This window comes from Thamnophis sirtalis, unplaced genomic scaffold (assembly GCF_051295495.1).
Source record: "Thamnophis sirtalis isolate CommonGarterSnake01/CBP01778 unplaced genomic scaffold, rThaSir2_p1.2 scaffold_8, whole genome shotgun sequence".
Taxonomy (NCBI): domain Eukaryota; kingdom Metazoa; phylum Chordata; class Lepidosauria; order Squamata; family Natricidae; genus Thamnophis; species Thamnophis sirtalis.
Window position 1 is genome coordinate 39202470 of NW_028261388.1, and position 17698 is coordinate 39220167.

Below are 17698 nucleotides of genomic sequence, written 5' to 3' on the forward strand. Positions count from 1 at the left end.
ATTTAAGAATGAAATAAATGCATAAAAACATGCCTATTGGACACTCAAACAGTATTTTAAAAGACTTGTACGTTTGTGTTTTTTTTAATCCTGGCATTGTAACATATTTGAAAAATTATTTATGAAGCTGATACAACATGTCAATGAATGATCTATATTTAATCATAAGCTTAGCAATTCAATTAATCCTATATTAATACTAAATGGATATTTATATTATACATCTTTTATCTTTTAAATTTTATTTAATATTTTCATTCCATTTCTTTTATTTTGGCTCTGTTTATTTTAATTACCACCATAAATGTATGCTCTTTTCTCACTTATATTATGATTATCCTATATATAAATATATGTCTGCTAGTGTTGTCATTATTTATATTTCATGATAATAACTTCAATACAATAATGAATAACTAACATTAAGTGTATATGCTGTCAGCCACAAGAGAAAATGCAGTTAAACTTCTCTATAGTTTAACTATATTTCTAAAAAAAAAAGGAGTCAGAAAAAAAAACGGAGGAAAGCAAAACCACAAGAAGCATAGGTTTTAACCTTCTATGGAGCAATCAGTAGCATTGGATAAAACAGGAACTCATGCACCTTAGCAAAAACAGAAGATAGTAAGCTAAGCTCAGAACTAAATAGAAAACAAGATCTCTGAGCTACATCAGAATGACCAGGAATAAGTCATCTGGAAATGAATATATATTGTTTCATAAGGAGAAAGGCATATAATCATTTTTTATTAGAAAATGGATCACAATTTAGATTTTTAAGGTTAAGTTTCCACAGTGGAATATCAGAAAAAGCAATAGCAGAAATCTGACATTGAATCTTTTAAAATGGCTCTAAACATCAATAAGACTAATTAATAATAGTCAGGAATTCAATGGATATAAATAAGTACACAAATTCAAAATCATCTTGGGAAAAAAATAATTTGCTTGTGTCCCCTGAAGTGCCCAAATACATGATTGTGTCATAAAAAATTAGTAATTATATATTTTCTACTGCAAGGGCAATATATACATAAATGGAAAATCTTGGAATAAATTTCAAGAAAAGGTCATTCCAAACCTTTTATTGGAGAATAAAAAGTTTTAACTTTTAATAAATGTTATTTGTAATGGGAATTGTATATGTAGAAATTAATAAACCAATTATGAATATATTCATTGTCAATGAAAGTTTTTCCATATCAGGTGAAAGTCCAGGATAGTCCAGCATTCTCTATCACATCTTCATGGATGATCAGATACATGCAGGAAACTCACAAGTTTATAGTTCCCTTCCACTGGTGCTATTTAGCAACTGTTACTTAAAATGTGCTGCCTTGAATTCAGACTAAATAAACATCACACTTAGTAATCACTTACAGTCTTGTGGTCCATAAATTCTAAATCAGTAGCCAATGTCAGCATTACATCAGAAAGCACCAAACACCTTACCTTGTACACTGAATAACATTTCCCTTTTTTTCTTAGTTTCACATTAAACTTCAATAGATGTCTCTAATTTTAACAACAGAGAAAACAATAACTGCTCTGTCTTCATTTTTTCCAGGGTCATCCTCTAGCTATTATTGTAGGCTTTGTTGTAGAATTTTCTGGAAGGACTTTAATTTTTTTTCCCGCTTTCAGTTTTAGTCATCTGTTCTGATTCCCCTCATCCTACATCAAAGCATGCCGAGACAAATATACTGCAAGGATTTATTGACATATAGACAGGACCTTGGCAACAAGCCAGCACAGTCTAAGCCTTGGCAGCAATCCAGCACAGACAATACGGTGGCAGCAATCCAGCACAGACTAACCTTGGCAGCAATCCAGCCTGCCAAGCTAGCCATGAAAAGTTCTTCAACTTTAGTGAATATGTTGACTCCTTCAAAAGGGTGTGTCCACAATCATTCCTTTTATAGTCTTGAGAGGAGCCTAATTACCACCAGCTGAGTGCAATTATCTCCTGTAACTGCGCAACTGTTCCTTACGCCTATTAGCTCTTCGGTGCTGGGCGTCCAGGAGCAACTCCCTTGGCTCCTCCCCACTGCTCCAATGCATGACGTTCGGATCACACTCCCTTGTCTCCTCCCCACTGGTCCAAGGCTCAGGTACCTCCTGGTGGACAACCAGCCTCTCTGTGCCCTGCTCGGAGTCGGAACCCTTTCCAGGGTCCTCCACATCCTCCAGAGCTGACTCATAGGGCCCCTCGTTGTCGGAATCTGGTGGCAGCTCCAGCCACAACAGTCATCTATAGCATTCTCAGCACCTTTGTTAGCTAAAGGCACATGTTCATTCCAATCTTTTCCCTAACCCTCATTTTCATTTTCAAACCATAAAAAGGTCTGGAAAGTTCAGTTTTAAAACCTCTACAAATATTTGTTTTTGTACTTTGATACATCCTTCTTTTGATGAAATTAGGCATCTAGGCTTCACTTAGAAGCTGTGTTCCAGTTTCAAGTTATTTAAATGATTTCCTCTCCTAGCTAGAAGCTTTGTAACACTGTGGGCCTATGCAGGTCAAGCAAGCCTTTTTTTGGGTGGTGGGGGTTGATCATTGCTATTTAATACATTGTTTTCATTAATCCATCTAATTCAAAGCTCATTATGCATGTTAATCACAAAGTTGTTGGGCTGAAAAGAGGAACATAATAGTTCCCAGGGTTAAACAGCCTATTTGATGCCATTCAGTTTTGTTTTGATATGTTTTTTTGGACCAATATGCATGCCTAGTAACTAGAAGCAATTCAGAAACAGGAAATTACTACAGAGAGAGGTAAGGGGGGATGTTGCATTCTACATTTGCTTGTTAAACTAACACAAAAGCAGCATTCAGTTCCCAGAAAGTCATAATATGACTGTTCATTGTTGCAATTTCAGTTCCACTGATTACCACTTTATGCCCTATAGAACATAGAAAGGAGTGATTATTTTCCTCAATCTCATACGTATAGTTCAGCATGCAGAATCTCTCCCTCTCCCTCCCTCTCCCTCTCTCTCTCCCTCTTTCTCTCACACACACACATGCAAAGGACCCCCTATGCTATTCTACACTTTGATGTTACTGTTCTTTCAGCAAGAGTCCCCAAAGCATATCAAATAAGAGGCCAGTTGAGAAATTTATACAGCATAGCCATAAAAGTTAATTGAATACACAGCCTATTTGTGGAACATGGACTCTAATGAGATAATAGATACTACAGCGCAGGCTCTCTGCTTCTCTGTTAAGACTCTTTGCTTGACTAAAGGACTCTGTGTGGAACAGTAGTTTTGATCAGGGAGGTGCAGTCAGTGGAGGCAGGGGAGGCAGGGCCTCACCACTGTCATCCTGAAAATAAAAAAAAATTAAAAGGAAAAAGGCTGAGGTAGTTGCTGACAGAGTCACAGTGGATGACTGCTTAATGCTTAACTGCAGGAGGAGGCGAGAGAACCACGTGCCTCCTTTACTCTATCTTTATGATCACTTGAGCAGAGTTAAGCAAGGGTTAAAAGATGAAAAATTCCTTATGCAAAGGAGGCACGTGGTTCTCTGGCTTCCTCCTCCTCCTTGCAGAGGGCACTTTTTTTAGAGGCTTTTTTTAAACAGTTAAGCAGAGTCATCCACATGGTGACTCTAGCAGCGACTATCCCAGTCTGGCTAGAGCAGCTCTTGCCTTTTTCTTTTTACATTTTCACATTTTCATCATGACAGACAAGAGGAGAGTTGAAATCATCTGTGACACAGCTGGAAAAGGTATGTGGGTCGGATGGAGGAAGGGGGGAGGAATTCAAAATTATTGTAATTTGTAAGTAATTTTTTTATTGTGAGTAATTTTTGTGCGTGTGTGTGTGTTTGTTTCTTCACTTCACTCAAACAAACTCTCTCAATTTGAGAGAGAGTTTGTTTCAGAAGAGAGGGAAGGGGGAAAGGCAGGGAGGGCAGCCTTGTTTGAGAAGAGCGGGGCAGCCTGCCAACAGAGGCAGGTCTTTTACCCGCCTCTGCTGGTGGGCTGGCTCTTTCTTTCTTTTGCCTGCTGTGCCCTCTTTCCCTTTCTCCTCTCCCCCCCACTGGGAGTCCCGTCCTGCTCCCCTCTCCCTTTCCTCCTTTTCCTCTTCCTTTTCTTCACTGGCTGCCGCCTTGCCCTCCGCCTCCTCCGTCCCCGCCGCTGTGTCCAATAGAGGTGTCTCTGCTTCTCGCCGCCGCCACGCTCTTGCCTCACCAACCATAAACCTCATCGAATGTCACTGGTTTTGATTCTGTGTAAGTAGAGAAGTACAATGGAATAGTCTATGCTATAAAAATGTTCTAGAATCCTGACTAAATCAAGATTAAAACTGGTTATATGTTGATTATACTTTTAATTTTCCTGGACTTATTGATCCTAAGAAATGACAGTTTTTTTTCCAACTGAGATCTGGGGTTGGAACTGGAGGTTATTTTTCATTACTAATTTGATACTGAGATGAGGTATGATAGCTTTTTCAGTCTGAGAAGTAGAGGTGGTCCTCATTTAACAATCATTTTTTCAGTACTATTCAAACGTATGATGAGAGTCCAGCAATTTGAATCCTAGCAGTGTGAGCACGGTGATTTCCCATCACTTTACCTCAACTTCTGCCCACCTAGCAGTTCAAACGTGTGTAATATGTGAGTAGATAAGCAAAGTCAAAGGGGAAGCCTGATTTACTTAACAACCATGCCCTTAACAATCGCAGTGATTCATTTAACAACTGTGGAAAGAAAGGTTGTAACATGAGACAAAAATCATTCAACAAATGTTTATCTTAGCAACAGAAATTTTTGGTTCAATTGTGGTTGTAGGTTGAGGACTACCTGTAGGCAGCTAACCAGCCTTTGTGTAATATAGAATACCTTTGTCTTGATCCAGTAGTCCTTTTCCCATGCTCTTAAATAATACATTATATAATATCGACACGGACTCCCTGCAGATTTTCAGGGTTTTAACTAAATTTCTTCCCCAACATTTAACATTTAAAGTGTTCCAATACTTGAGGGACTGCCACAGAGAGGAAGGTGGGGTAAAGCTATTTTACAAAGCAACTGAAGGCCAGACAAGGAATAATGGATTGAAACTGACCAAGGAGAGATTCAACCTAGAAATAAGGAGGAACTTTCTGACAGTGAGAACGACCAACCAATGGAACAGCTTGTCTTCGGAAGTTGTGGGAATTTAATCACTTAAGACTTTCAAGAAGAGATTGGACTGCCATTTGTCAGAAATGGTGTAGGGTATCCTGCTTGAACGGTGGATTAGACTAGATGATCTACAAGGTCCCTTCTAACTCTGTTAAGCTGTTACTTCTGGGTAATCAGACTGCAAAGGGTTTTTGAAATACCAATTGATACATCAACCTTTTTCTATAGTGTCATGAAGTTAATATACATGAATCAATTCCCCTTATTTTAAATAAACATTTTTTTTGATAATCCCAAATGAATTGCTTTGCATTCTATTATTGGAAAAATATGAGAAATTCTCTCCATGGAAGAGAAATTCTTTTCAAGGAGAAAAAAAATATCTGTGTTGCATCATCATTATCATAACTGTGAAGGAAAGGCAGACCATCTCTTCCATGGACCAAGGAATAAGGATTGAAGATACCAAGAAATAACTAAAAAGGTAAAGGTTCCCCTCAGATATATGTGCTAGTCGTTCCTGACTCTAGGGGATGGTGCTCATCTCCGTTTCAAAGCCAAAGAGTCAATGTTGTCTGAAGTCATCTCCCTGGTCATGTGGCCAGCATGACTAAACACCAAAGATGCATGGAAACCTATTACCTTCCCACCAAAAATGGTCCCTATTTTTCTACTTGCATTTTTACATGCTTTCAAACTACTAGGTTGGCAGAAGCTGGGACAAGTAAAGGGAGCTCACTCTGTTACTCAGCACTATGGAGTCAAACCACTGAACTGCCAACTTTTCTGATCGACAAGCTCAGTGTCTTAGCCACTGAGCCACTATGTCCCTTATAAGAAAGACCTAAGAAGGAGTAAAAAAAAATATTAGGGTATATGAAAGCACAAACATTTTTAACAGCTTCTATTCCGACAGACTATTTGTCTGTGAACTTTTAGTGCTTAGTTTTCATGTCACATATTTGAGCAATTATAATACAGCACTGAGTGGAAGAAAAAAAGTTCTTAAGATTGCAAGTAGTCCTCGACTTACAACAGTTCCTTTAGTGACTGTTCAAAGTTACAATAGCACTGAAAAAAGTGACTTATGACCGATTTTGACACTGATGTCCATTGCAGCATCCCCATAGTCATGTGATCCAAATTCAGCAACTGAGTTCACATTTATGACGGTTGCAGTATCCCAGGGTCATGTGATCACTTTTTTCACTCTTGACAAGCAAAATCAATGGGGAAACCAGACTCATTTAACAACTGTCTTACTTATTAACAAGTTCACTTAACAACTGTGACAAGAAAGGTCATAACATAAAGCAAAACTCACTTAACAAATGTCTCACTTTGCAACATAAATTTTGGGGTCAATTCTGGTCGTAAGTCAAGGACTACCTATACTGAGAATACAAAAGTCTGGAGACTATTGTGAGGGCTGAGATTCATCACAGCTGCCTTCTTAATAAACCACTATTGCATTGGTCTTCAGATGGTTATCTCTGACCGCTTAAGCATTTCTGAGAAACTTTTCACAAGTTTTTCCACTGTGAAAGTTAGAAACCACAAAAAGAAGTGGCAGTTTCCTCATCACTATTAGGTAAAGCTCATTGCCGGACCTCAGCAATTAAAGTCACACATGTTTCTTATAGAAGAAGGAAGACTGAGTTTAGTATTAATGGGACCTCTTCTGTATTTGTCAGCTGTGCTCCTGTTGTTGTTTGGTGAGTTTCATATAGTGTGGTTTATTTTTATAGAAGTCTAAGTTCAGGTTTGTTATTTCTTGCCAATGTAATTATATTCCAGTATTAGCCAACTAGATATCTTTGGATGATACCAAACCTCCAGTGTCTGATATTCAGGGAATGATATTCAGGGAATATCACATCTCTCCACAAAAGTTCCATTTAATGTTCCTAAGAATTGATCATGTACTTACTTATAGGGGTCATTTTCTATTTAGGACCAGTTGTACAGCATTTGAAGAGCTATTTTTAATTATTTCACAATTTTAGGAAAGCTGCAGGTGCCACTATTCCTTATCTCTACATCCCATTTGTAGTGGCTTATGTGTGTATGCTATCAGTATGCTATGAGTTCATGCTGTAAAGATTTAATGAATTCTATTCTTTGCTGATTATTGCTCTTGTGTCATCTTCTCTTAAATTAATACTAACCAAACAAGGGTTTGAAGATGCTGATCTTCATGATTGGATTAAGGGCATAATACATGAAGGTAGGATCAAACTGTTTTTTTTATTAAAGATATGAGGGATGTTGTTTGACTTTAGGACTTATACTACAGTTTGTCATGTTTTCCTCATAAATATAAGCAGAAAACAAATGTATACTAAGTGGCGTGATCAGAATAAATTGTTGAAATGCAACAAACTAGTTGAAAGCCTACAGATGCTCATATCATTTATAACACAGGTCTGGGAATAAAAAGCTGTTTGATTATTTTCATCTAATTTCCATGTATTTTGGTGTGCTGAAAACAAATAAAATATTTTAAAAACTCCTAGACGTCATGATTTGCCATAACATGCAAAATTGTCTTCAAATTTATCACTTTTTTTAATTTTTGGTATTTTTTATATTATGGGTTTTTAACCAAATTTAAAGTCCAAATTACTGTTAATTAATTCACATAAGTGCATTTAAGATATAAAATGCCAAAAAAATCTTAAAGGGTTTGTCGGAGTTATGTAAAAAAAATATAGCACTGTAAATCTGATGGTTAACAATATATACATAAGCTAAGCAAGTTTTAAGTCTGTGCTTCTAATGGTAGAAGGGGTTAATCTTTCCTGAAGAATCCAGTGGGAGGGAGACACAGGCAGTTTCTTCAGCTGCTTTTAGTTACTATGAGCTTTATTATATGCCACAACACTAATTGGATATTGGTGTCAAATGATAGGAATTGTGTTTATTGTTGGGTGGTAAGTCCTGTAATATTATTAAAAAGCAGAGTAATCAGGGCTCTTTTGACTTCCCTGTAAGACTGATAATCAAAAGGGGTTAAGCAAAGAGTTGTTCTAACTCTCAGGACATACTATGGTAACTTCTTGTATCTACATACCTTCAAGCTGCCAAAGGAATCACTTTCCATAGGTTAAAACAACTGCTTTCCTCAATCAAGATATCTGACTACACAAGATGTGCAGCTGGTTCCATAACATATCTCAAAATGCCAATTGTGATAGTCTCAATTCAATATTAAACAGATCAAGTGATCAAACATGGATGATTGACTCATCTCTAGTTATAGGAGTGAAGCCTTGATCCTGCAACAGTTTTGAGCTCTGGTTTAAACAATACAGCAGGATAAAGAATTATATCTTTTCATCCTATCAAAGGCCATAAATAATTAACATATTTTTCACACACACACACACACATCCTGTGACTTTTTTGTAATTAATAAGTTTCAGGTTCTGAAAGATTTTCTCTTAGTCTATGAAAATTATACAATTATTCCCTCTTATTTTTTTATTTTCTTGGAAATAAAACCAATCTTGATCAAAATTAACGAGAATGTCACATTTCTATGCAGCATTATATATAACTCTCCTAAATGATACACATTATTTTGTTTTAATTCACTTTATTTTTTTCTGAATTAAAAATATTTTTTTACAAAATTAATTAATGTGGAGAAGTACTTGTCTGATTATAGAGAGACAACTCTATAAATGCATGTTGCCTTTCATAATAAAAGTTTCTAGACTATTAGCTTTTATTAAATTATTATAAAGATTAATTTTTAAATTATTTCAGTATATCTTACTACTGGTTATAAATATGATAACGTCATATTTCAAAAACTAAAATGTTGCCTGACTATGCACAGGAAGAAACAGACTGAACATAGAGAACAAAATTAAAACTCAATATAAGTTTATCAAAATAAAAGGATTTATTTAATAAAACTAAAGCAGAATTCATAGTATTTTTGAATTCTAATGCAAGTTTTTTGAATGTCACAAATGTTCTAATTTGCATTACATTACCGTCTAACAATAGTTGTTGGAAAGTTTAAACTGTCTTGCTCTCATCTACCACTTCATGGGTCTGGACAATGCCTTTTTTGAATATTTTAATGTAATAAATTGGACAGATTCTATTATCTTTTAATAATTTGTTCATAGATCCCTGTATGGGAGACCACATGGTGTCTATTCAGAAAGGACCTCTTTATCGAGTAAGAGGAACACACATCACTATTTGGTGTAATGTCACTGGCTACAAAAAATCGGTGCAACAGAATTTTGAGTGGTCCACTTATCAGCTATCAGATCCACAGACAGAGCTGAAGATCATCAGCACTGAAGGGAGTGAATTTTCTTATGCTCTCTACTCCAAGCGTGTTAAAGCTGAGGAAATCTACATTGAAAAGACCAAGGAAGATTCTGTTCTTCTGCATATCAAAGACCTCAAGGACAAGGATGCTGGTGTATATGAATGCCACACACCCAACACAGAAGAGATTTATCTTGGGACTTACAGTGCTAAAACAAATATCTCAGGTATGCTAAGTATGGGGGGCCTATTCACTTCTAAGTCTATAGAAATTTTCATGTTGGATGTTTGATTTATTCTACTAGATTTTTTCTATTCCACATGGAGAGTGAAATGTACTTGTGAGGTAATATATAATTGTAAATTTTCAGAACAAACTAGATAATTAATTCCACTTCAGTGTTAACTTTATACGTGAGGCACTATTAATTAATTCTACATCCATTATAATACTATTGTGGGATCCGATAGCTATCTGGCTAGATTACAATCTTCTTAGTGATCAATATTCAGTCAGCCTTTAATTATATCCTGTAACTTTCAGACAAAACTAAAGAATTAATTCTCTTTTAACTTTAGTTGGGAAAAGAAAGAATGTGTGGGTACATTGGTCATAAATTTGGAATGATTGACTATGCTTCATTGTAATTGATCAATGACTTCAATCTTACCCTTTTCCCAAGAAGCCATGGTCACACTTATGGTGGAAGCATTATCCCCAAATCTCCTCCATAATTATTCAGAATTTGCATTGGAATTTGGATGTGATTTTTTTTTGTACAGGCCTAATACCTTTGCCAGAGGTTGTTTTTTTGGTGAGTTGTTAAGGGATCAAGATACAAACCAGAAGACTGTGAGTTCAACTGCCACCTTGGGCACAAAGCCAACTAGATGACTTTGGGCTAATTACTTCTTTGTCACAGCTCTAAAAAAAGGCAGTGGCAAACCCCTTTAAAAAAAAACTTTTGCTAAGAAAACTGCAAGGACTTATCCAGGTAGTCTCCAAAAATCAGATACAACTGAGTGGAATAATTTTTTTTTATTGTAACTGCACAATATCAGTAAAGCTTAGGTATTTCATGAAAATGACTTCTCTTGCAGATGACCCAAAGATAAATAGTATTTGAAAATTGCAGCACACATAAGCAATGTGTTATACTATATATTTCAGTGATTGTACATGTAGTCCTCACTGAACTACCATTTATACAGTGACCATTACTAGTTACAGCTGTGCTGACAGATAGTTCTTACATTTTGTTCCTGCAATCATGGCCTTTGCAATATTCCTGCGGTCAACTGATCAGAAAGAGCCAGTTCGATATAAATAGTTAAGGCAACAGACTAGAAAGCAGGAGACTGTGAGCTCAAGTCCTCCCTTAGTCATGAAAGCCAGCTGAGTGACTTTGGGCCAGACTAATCCATCTTCATAGGATTGTTGTTGTGAGCAAAATGGGAGGAAGGTATGTTAGATATATTCACTGTCTTGAGATATTTGTAAAAATAATAAAAAGGGCTTACAAATAACATAAATAATTCAGTCTTGGCATCCACATTTATGATTGCAGGGGCTCTTCAATTCTGTCATCTGCCTATGTGACTCCATTTGTATCCTTTTGGCCATCCTGCATAGTGGCAGTAGTAGCATTGGTGACATTGGAGCTAAAGTAAAGGATTGGGTCCTCCTTCAGCCATCTCAGCTAGCTGCTACCACTCTGGGGACTATGGCAGGCAGCTAAAATTGCTGAAGGCCCTGGGCCTCTACTTCAGCCCCAGTACTACAGCTGAAGAGTGGAGGGTTTGAGGTGGCACTCCTCAGGGATGGTGGTGATGCCCGCAGTGTTAGGGCTAAAGTGGAGTCTGGGGACTATGGCAGGCAGCTAAAACTGCTGAAGGCCCTGGGCCTCTGCTTCAGCCACAGTGCCATTGCAGTTGAAGAATGCTGCTGTGCAGGGAGCCAAAAGGACAAAGAGTGGGAGTCAGATAGCAGGTGGGATAGTAGGAAATACCTGACTTTAAGGAGGCTCAGACATGGAAGTGACCAAGCAGGGAATGTATTGGATAGGGATGGGTTTTCACCTAATGATCAGTCACATTCATTTAATGGGATTTCTGTTGCTAAGTCACATTAGTTTTAGTTTAGAGATGAAAATTGTGGTCCATTATTGGAAGTCTGAAATAAAAATATTGGGATATGTTTTTACCTTTAGTGCTTTTGAATTAGAATTAGTGGGGAATTGAAAGAGTTGAAAGGGATTTGAAAATTTTTAAGCAGAACAGAAACTAAGGAAACTACAAAAAGGGTACAGTAAAAAAATATAATTTAGAGAAAGCTTCCAAGGAAAACGGAGAAGCCATTTTCTGAGTTCAAAAAGCATCATTTAATCAATACTGCAAATGGCAGAATTTGAAATGTAAATTTGCATCCTACAATTGGGCAATGAGAAGTTGCATGGAATGGTCACTTGGGTTTTGGTCTCCATTCACTCTTGTTTTACTACTTAGAAACAAACTTATAATCATATAATTCATAAAGTTCATTTTGCATCTTCCTCCTTTTCTCATTAAACAAATTGTACCCTTAACTGTTGGTTGTTTCCCATGCATTCTTTCAGAAAACATGAGGGCCAGAAGCATCATGTACAGTATTAGCATGCTAGCATTGTACTGTCATTCATCCTAGTCTTGATTGTTTGAATACAAGTTCACAATCCTTCAGGATCAGTATATTGTTATCATAGTTTTTGACTAGGACACTACAATCCCCTCTACCAAAAGGGATTTCTATCTGAAGAATTTAAACTGCAATTGGTCTTTTCTTTCTGTAGTAATTCCAAATACACTCTCTGTCACCATGAAGACACAGGTTCTCTTGCGAAATGAAGGCGATTCTTTGGATCTTATTTGTCAAGTATCGGCGGCAACAGCACAACATACCCACATTTCTGTTGCTTGGTATGTAATACCAGAAGGAAGAAATGCTCAGAACATTCTTTCTCTGTCCAAAGAATACATTCTGCTTCCAGGCCCTTCCTACACTGAGCGGTTCAACACAGGAGACATCAGGCTAGTGAAAATTGGGGACACGGAATATAAATTTTCCATCATCAAACTTAAACATTCAGATCAAGGGAAATTGTATTGTGAAGCAGTGGAATGGATTCAAGACCCTGATGGAACTTGGAAAGATATTGTCCAGAAACGGACAGATACAACATCACTGACCATTAAACAGCTTGGTAAGCTTTTCTTAAACTCATTTATGGGGCATTTTATAAACAACATATAGTAGCGACCAAAGAATCTGTGAGACAACTGTTTATGTCTCCACAAACATTGTTAGTTTATTTTAAGATTCTGAATTTTCCATAACCAGATTTTAAAATGCTTAGGTATAAAGTAACATTCTATTCATCAGATCACTCTACATCAGGGATGTCAAACTCAATTTCATTGAGAGCTGCATCAGGGTTTGTTTGACCTTGGTGGGAGGGGCATGGCCAGGATGGGTGTGGCCAGCTTGACATCACTCATATCGGGGTACCTGTGGTGACCCGAGTGCTCTGCTAGCGAAAATGGGCTCCTGAGCTCCATTTTTGGGTGCAACAGCCTCCTGCAACCCTCTGTCAGCAAAAACGAAGCTCAGGAAGGCTGCCTGCAGACCTCCCAAACTCTGGTTTCGTGGGCAAAGGCACCATGGACCAGTATTTTGCTGTTTCCAGGGTGGCCCCATGAGACGGATCTAAACACCCCATGGCCTTGAGTTTGACATTCCTGCTCTACATGATCAGCTACTCAGTGTGATTTGGTTTGATTTTTCTTAAAAAGAAATAAACATATTTGAAAATTTCTATTGCTCTGTGATTCTGTCCTATCAAATCCAGAAAAATGAGAAGAAGAAAATGAGAAGAAGGCTCTATATAGAACTTTACAAGTTCGTTGTTTTCTCAGATACAGATATATTTTTTAAAAATTCAGTTTAGGAAGACCAGGGGTATATCTGAAACATATCCATATAACTGCGGTGATTGAAATAGTGGAGAAATAATGTTAATTATTATTTCATTGTTCAATTTGCTAGAGCTGAGATATTCCATGCCCTGTTCACATGATCCTCAGCCAAAGAGAAGCTAAGGCAGTAGAAGGAAAAGTGAAAGGAAAGGGAAGAGAATGTCTTCCTTTTGCTTTTAGCTAGTTTTGCTGTGATACTAAGTAAGGGGAAATGATATCAAATTTCAGCCCATGATGGTTATGAAATCCATAACCATACAATGGCTTCTATATCTTTGCATCAAATTTGATGAATTCTACATCAAATTTTACACCAAGGTAAAAGGGTGACCTAGCCAAAACAAGTGCCTTTTATTATGATTTAATTTTGTAGTAGTAGAATATGAATTATCCCGATTGACTTCTGCCATAAAATTATGACATCCATGTAACACAATATCAGTCTTGTGTATTCAGATATTCAGTGTGTTTTACAAATTTCTAGATAAGAGTTATTGGATTTCCAAATATTTCTTTTCCATTTCCTTTTTTAGTCACACTCAGTATATGCAAGTATGGACCTTGAACTTTGTTATAAAGACTGCTACTGTAAATAAAGAGCTACAACTTAGATTAGATATAAGTTGAAGTTTGGACCATGCACCTGGCAAAAGAAATTTTAATGAATTTGTGAATTGAAACAGCAGAGTTTAAAGTTCCACTTTACCTATAAAAAGATTCAACAAATATTTCTCAATGAAAAATATTTTAGCAGGATTTCTAAAACTATTCAAGGCAGAATAGTTGATAATTTGGAGCAGGTAAACAATTAGTTCAAGGCAGCCATTAACTGTAACATTTAGAATTATAGATGCCTTTCCTCCCAATACCCTGGAGAGGTGATGGAAAAGTACATTTGGAAATATACCTTTGATGAGAATATATTCTTCTTTTTACTTGATAATGTTACTGTGTGAAAACAAAGGAACTGTTTTATTCAGTTATTCCAATGGATTTCTATTTGTTGCATAAATCCAAACACACAGACACACACAGACACACAGACACACGCAAACCTCTTTCATTGTTTTTATAAATAACACAAGGTGGCGAACATATCCAATATACCTTTCGCACCCTATTCAACTGACAACAACACTGTGAGCTGGGATGGGCTGAGAGAGACTGAGAGGGACTGGCCCAAAGTCACACAGTTGACTTTCATGGCCAAGGTGGAACTTGAACTCATGGTTTCTTGCTTTCTAGTCTGGTACCTTCCCCACTAAATGAAACTGGCTCTATATAGACACAACTTCACCAGCACCCCAGTTATGCTTGAATTCATTCCTATGAGTCTTAGCAGGAATGATCAATGGTGAGGAATTTGAGAGCTACACTTCCACCATACCTGAGGATTCCAAGTTTATTACACTTGCACTAGGATAATTATTTTAATGGAGTTTTGTGGGGGTGGGGGAAGAGGATATGGTGGAATGGGAATCATGCCTTTAGAGACAGTGAGCAAACACTTGATCAGTTTTTCATAAGCATTTTAGACTTTTTCATTTCCCTTAGCCCATCCATAATGATAAGTTGGTAATTGCCTTGTCATTAGATAAATAACAGAGTTATACTTTTTCTGAGACAAAATAGAATATAGTTATTTCTCAAGATACAAATCATACTTCATGGTACTTAAAACCATCTACATTATCTTGGCATACAACATTGAGAAAACCAACATATACTTCTCCCCATACCTATCAGAGAGGGTTCCACCACAAAACCGCGAGGGAGAAAATCACGCTCGACGAAAGCGCGCATTTGACGTCATCACAGCGCGACGAAAACATCGGGCTGTGATGGAAAAATGTAAAAAAAAAGCAAAAACCTTACCCTAACCCCCCCAAACCTAACCCTAAACCTAACCCTTAACCTAACCCTAAATCTAACCCTAAACCTAACCGTTAACGTAACGCTAAACCTAACGCTAACACTTAACCTAACGCTAAACGTAACCCTAACGCTCTAAACCTAACCCTAACCCTTAACCTAACCCTAACCCTAACCCTAACCCTAACCCTAACCCTAACCCTAACCCTAACCCTAACCCTAACCCTAACCCTAACCCTAACCCTTACCTTTATCTGAATCAGCTTGCTTTAATTTTAATTTTATTTCAATTTTTAATTTTTTTCGTCGCGCTGTGATGATGTCACATGCGTGCTTTCGTCGAGCGCGATTTTGTCCTCCGCGCTTTTGACGGGACACGATCAGAGAGAGAGAAAATAATAATACAACAAAAACAAAACAACTTAAGTCCAATTTAATAACATTCCAGCATGCTGCGGAATTGCCTGTGATCTAAGACAACTTCTTCATTCAGCTTTCTGGTTCAGTTACTTGACCTTGTATGTTCACTATGTGCATTTCTTTTTATTTCTGCAGATAAAAAAATGAATATGAATAACATTGCTGTCCAAAATTCAACTCTGAACGGAAAAGAAAACGACCCCAGGTGCTCGGTGGAAACCCAGAATATCCATGGTTCTGTATGGCTTGGCTCCGTCGTTATGGGGTGGTGGTTAGTACTGATCATTACTGGGCCTCATCTGTCTGAATGACAGTGAAGCAAGACCTAGTGCAGTGTTTCTCAACCTTGGCAACTTGAAGATGTCTGGACTTCAACTCCCAGAATTCCCCAGCCAGCTAATGCTGGTTGGGGAATTCTGGGAGTTGAAGTCCGGACATCTTCAAGTTGCCAAGGTTGAGAAACACTGACCTAGTGTGAGAAATCTTCTAGTACAACAGCAAAGCAGTGCCAAGCATATCCTTATGGTAAGTCAGGTGGAATTGATAGACAAAAGGTACATAGAGCTGTAAGATTTCTGAAATAGAAAACACACCCTAGGTTCATTTATCATTATACAGGAACAATTCATCTGGCATCAGTACAAAGATGAAGTCTCAAGGTCAATCAGGCTAGATTTTTTTTCTATACATAAATCAAAGTTGTGTTGACTGATAAAATACTAGTTTTGCTCAGAACTGATAGATTGTAGCTTTTCTATTATGTAGGCTGAATGTATTTTCTCAGAATTTTCCAGATCTACTCACATTCTGCCAGTAAAGTCATTCTCAGAAATTTGGGGGTATTTGCGAATTGCGAGATTTCTGTGGCATATAAATATATAAAATAAATAAATGAATGAAAATAACTGAAGAAATTTATTTTAAAATAGCAGGGAAAAATAAAACAAGGATAAAATAAAACAGGGATGACATAAAACAAAAGAATAGCAGGTGTCCCAAGATAAGGGAATGGATATGGGCTTTATAATAAGGAGTAAAAAAATCCTGACTTCTGAATATCACAATTTAAACCAGGGGTATCAAACACAATCTCATTGATTCTCAATTTTTTTCTTCCTAGCTGTAGCCGATATTGTGACCCCTCTTATAAATGCCTTAGTTGTATCCCATAGGTTTTGTATGGATGTGTTTCCTGGCCAGTTTTTTTTGAAGAAAAATCTCAATTCCTAATTAACTCTTTTAATATATTCCTGATCCTTTAGGATTCCTCATGGTTATGCAGAAGGGCAAAGTGTGTGGATCAAAGGGAGGCCCATGAAATGAGACCCAGCTTTGTAATGAAAGCATCCTCAGCAATAGGAGATGGTGAAAGGCCAGTAGGGCTGCTAGTGGTGGCTAAGGCAGGACTTTCCTCAGATCCTGTCTGCCTCTTTCTCATTATAATCTATCTATCTATCTATCTATCTATCTATCTATCTATCTATCTATCTATCTATCTATCTATCTATCTATCTATCTATCTATCTCCCCCGTCCCTCCCTCCCTTTCTTTTTCCCTTTTCTTCTTTTTCCTTCCCTCTTCCTTTCTTCTTTCCCCTTTTCCTTTTTTCTTTTTCTTTCCTCTTTTCCTTTCTCCTTTCATGTCCCTTCTTGAATGCTCAAATGCAAAAGGGGAAACTGTCATGCCTCTGTTGGAGCCAGAGTCTGCAGAGGAAGACTAGCCAGAATTGGAGCTGATGGAGATGGCTCTGTTGGCTTCAGAGGAACGTGGGGACCAGCACACCAAGTCAGGCCAGGGTCTTTCAGGATTGGGATGGCTTGTAGGCAGGGAGGAATGGGAGCATAATGACCAAGAGAAGCTAAGCAGTAAACATGAAAGACAGAGCTCAGACGATAAGCTGATTCCTCCTGATCCTCCCTCCTGATCCTTGAGCACCAAGAGTGGAGAGAAGGTGGGAACAACACA

General features: G+C 37.4%; 1 protein-coding gene across 1 annotated transcript; it reads left to right on the forward strand.

Moving 5' to 3' along the window:
* The first annotated feature begins 6755 nt into the window (after positions 1-6755).
* On the forward strand, positions 6756-16069 carry CD101 (CD101 molecule). Its single transcript, XM_014062935.2, has 4 exons — positions 6756-6852; positions 9280-9657; positions 12259-12669; positions 15869-16069. The coding sequence occupies exons 1-4, from the start codon at positions 6768-6770 to the stop codon at positions 16042-16044; spliced, it is 1050 nt and encodes a 349-aa protein (XP_013918410.2). The 5' UTR covers positions 6756-6767; the 3' UTR covers positions 16045-16069.
* Positions 16070-17698: the final 1629 nt, after the last annotated feature.

What these genes read in the sequence shown, in the direction of transcription:
- CD101 (XM_014062935.2), top strand. Translation starts at nt 6,768, where the DNA reads ATGTTTCTTATAGAAGAAGGAAGACTGAGTTTAGTATTAATGGGACCT. An exon ending in TGCTAAAACAAATATCTCAG is followed by an intron (nt 9,658 to 12,258) that starts GTATGCTAAGTA and finishes TTCTTTCTGTAG; the next exon opens with TAATTCCAAATACACTCTCT. An exon ending in ACTGACCATTAAACAGCTTG is followed by an intron (nt 12,670 to 15,868) that starts GTAAGCTTTTCT and finishes TTATTTCTGCAG; the next exon opens with ATAAAAAAATGAATATGAAT.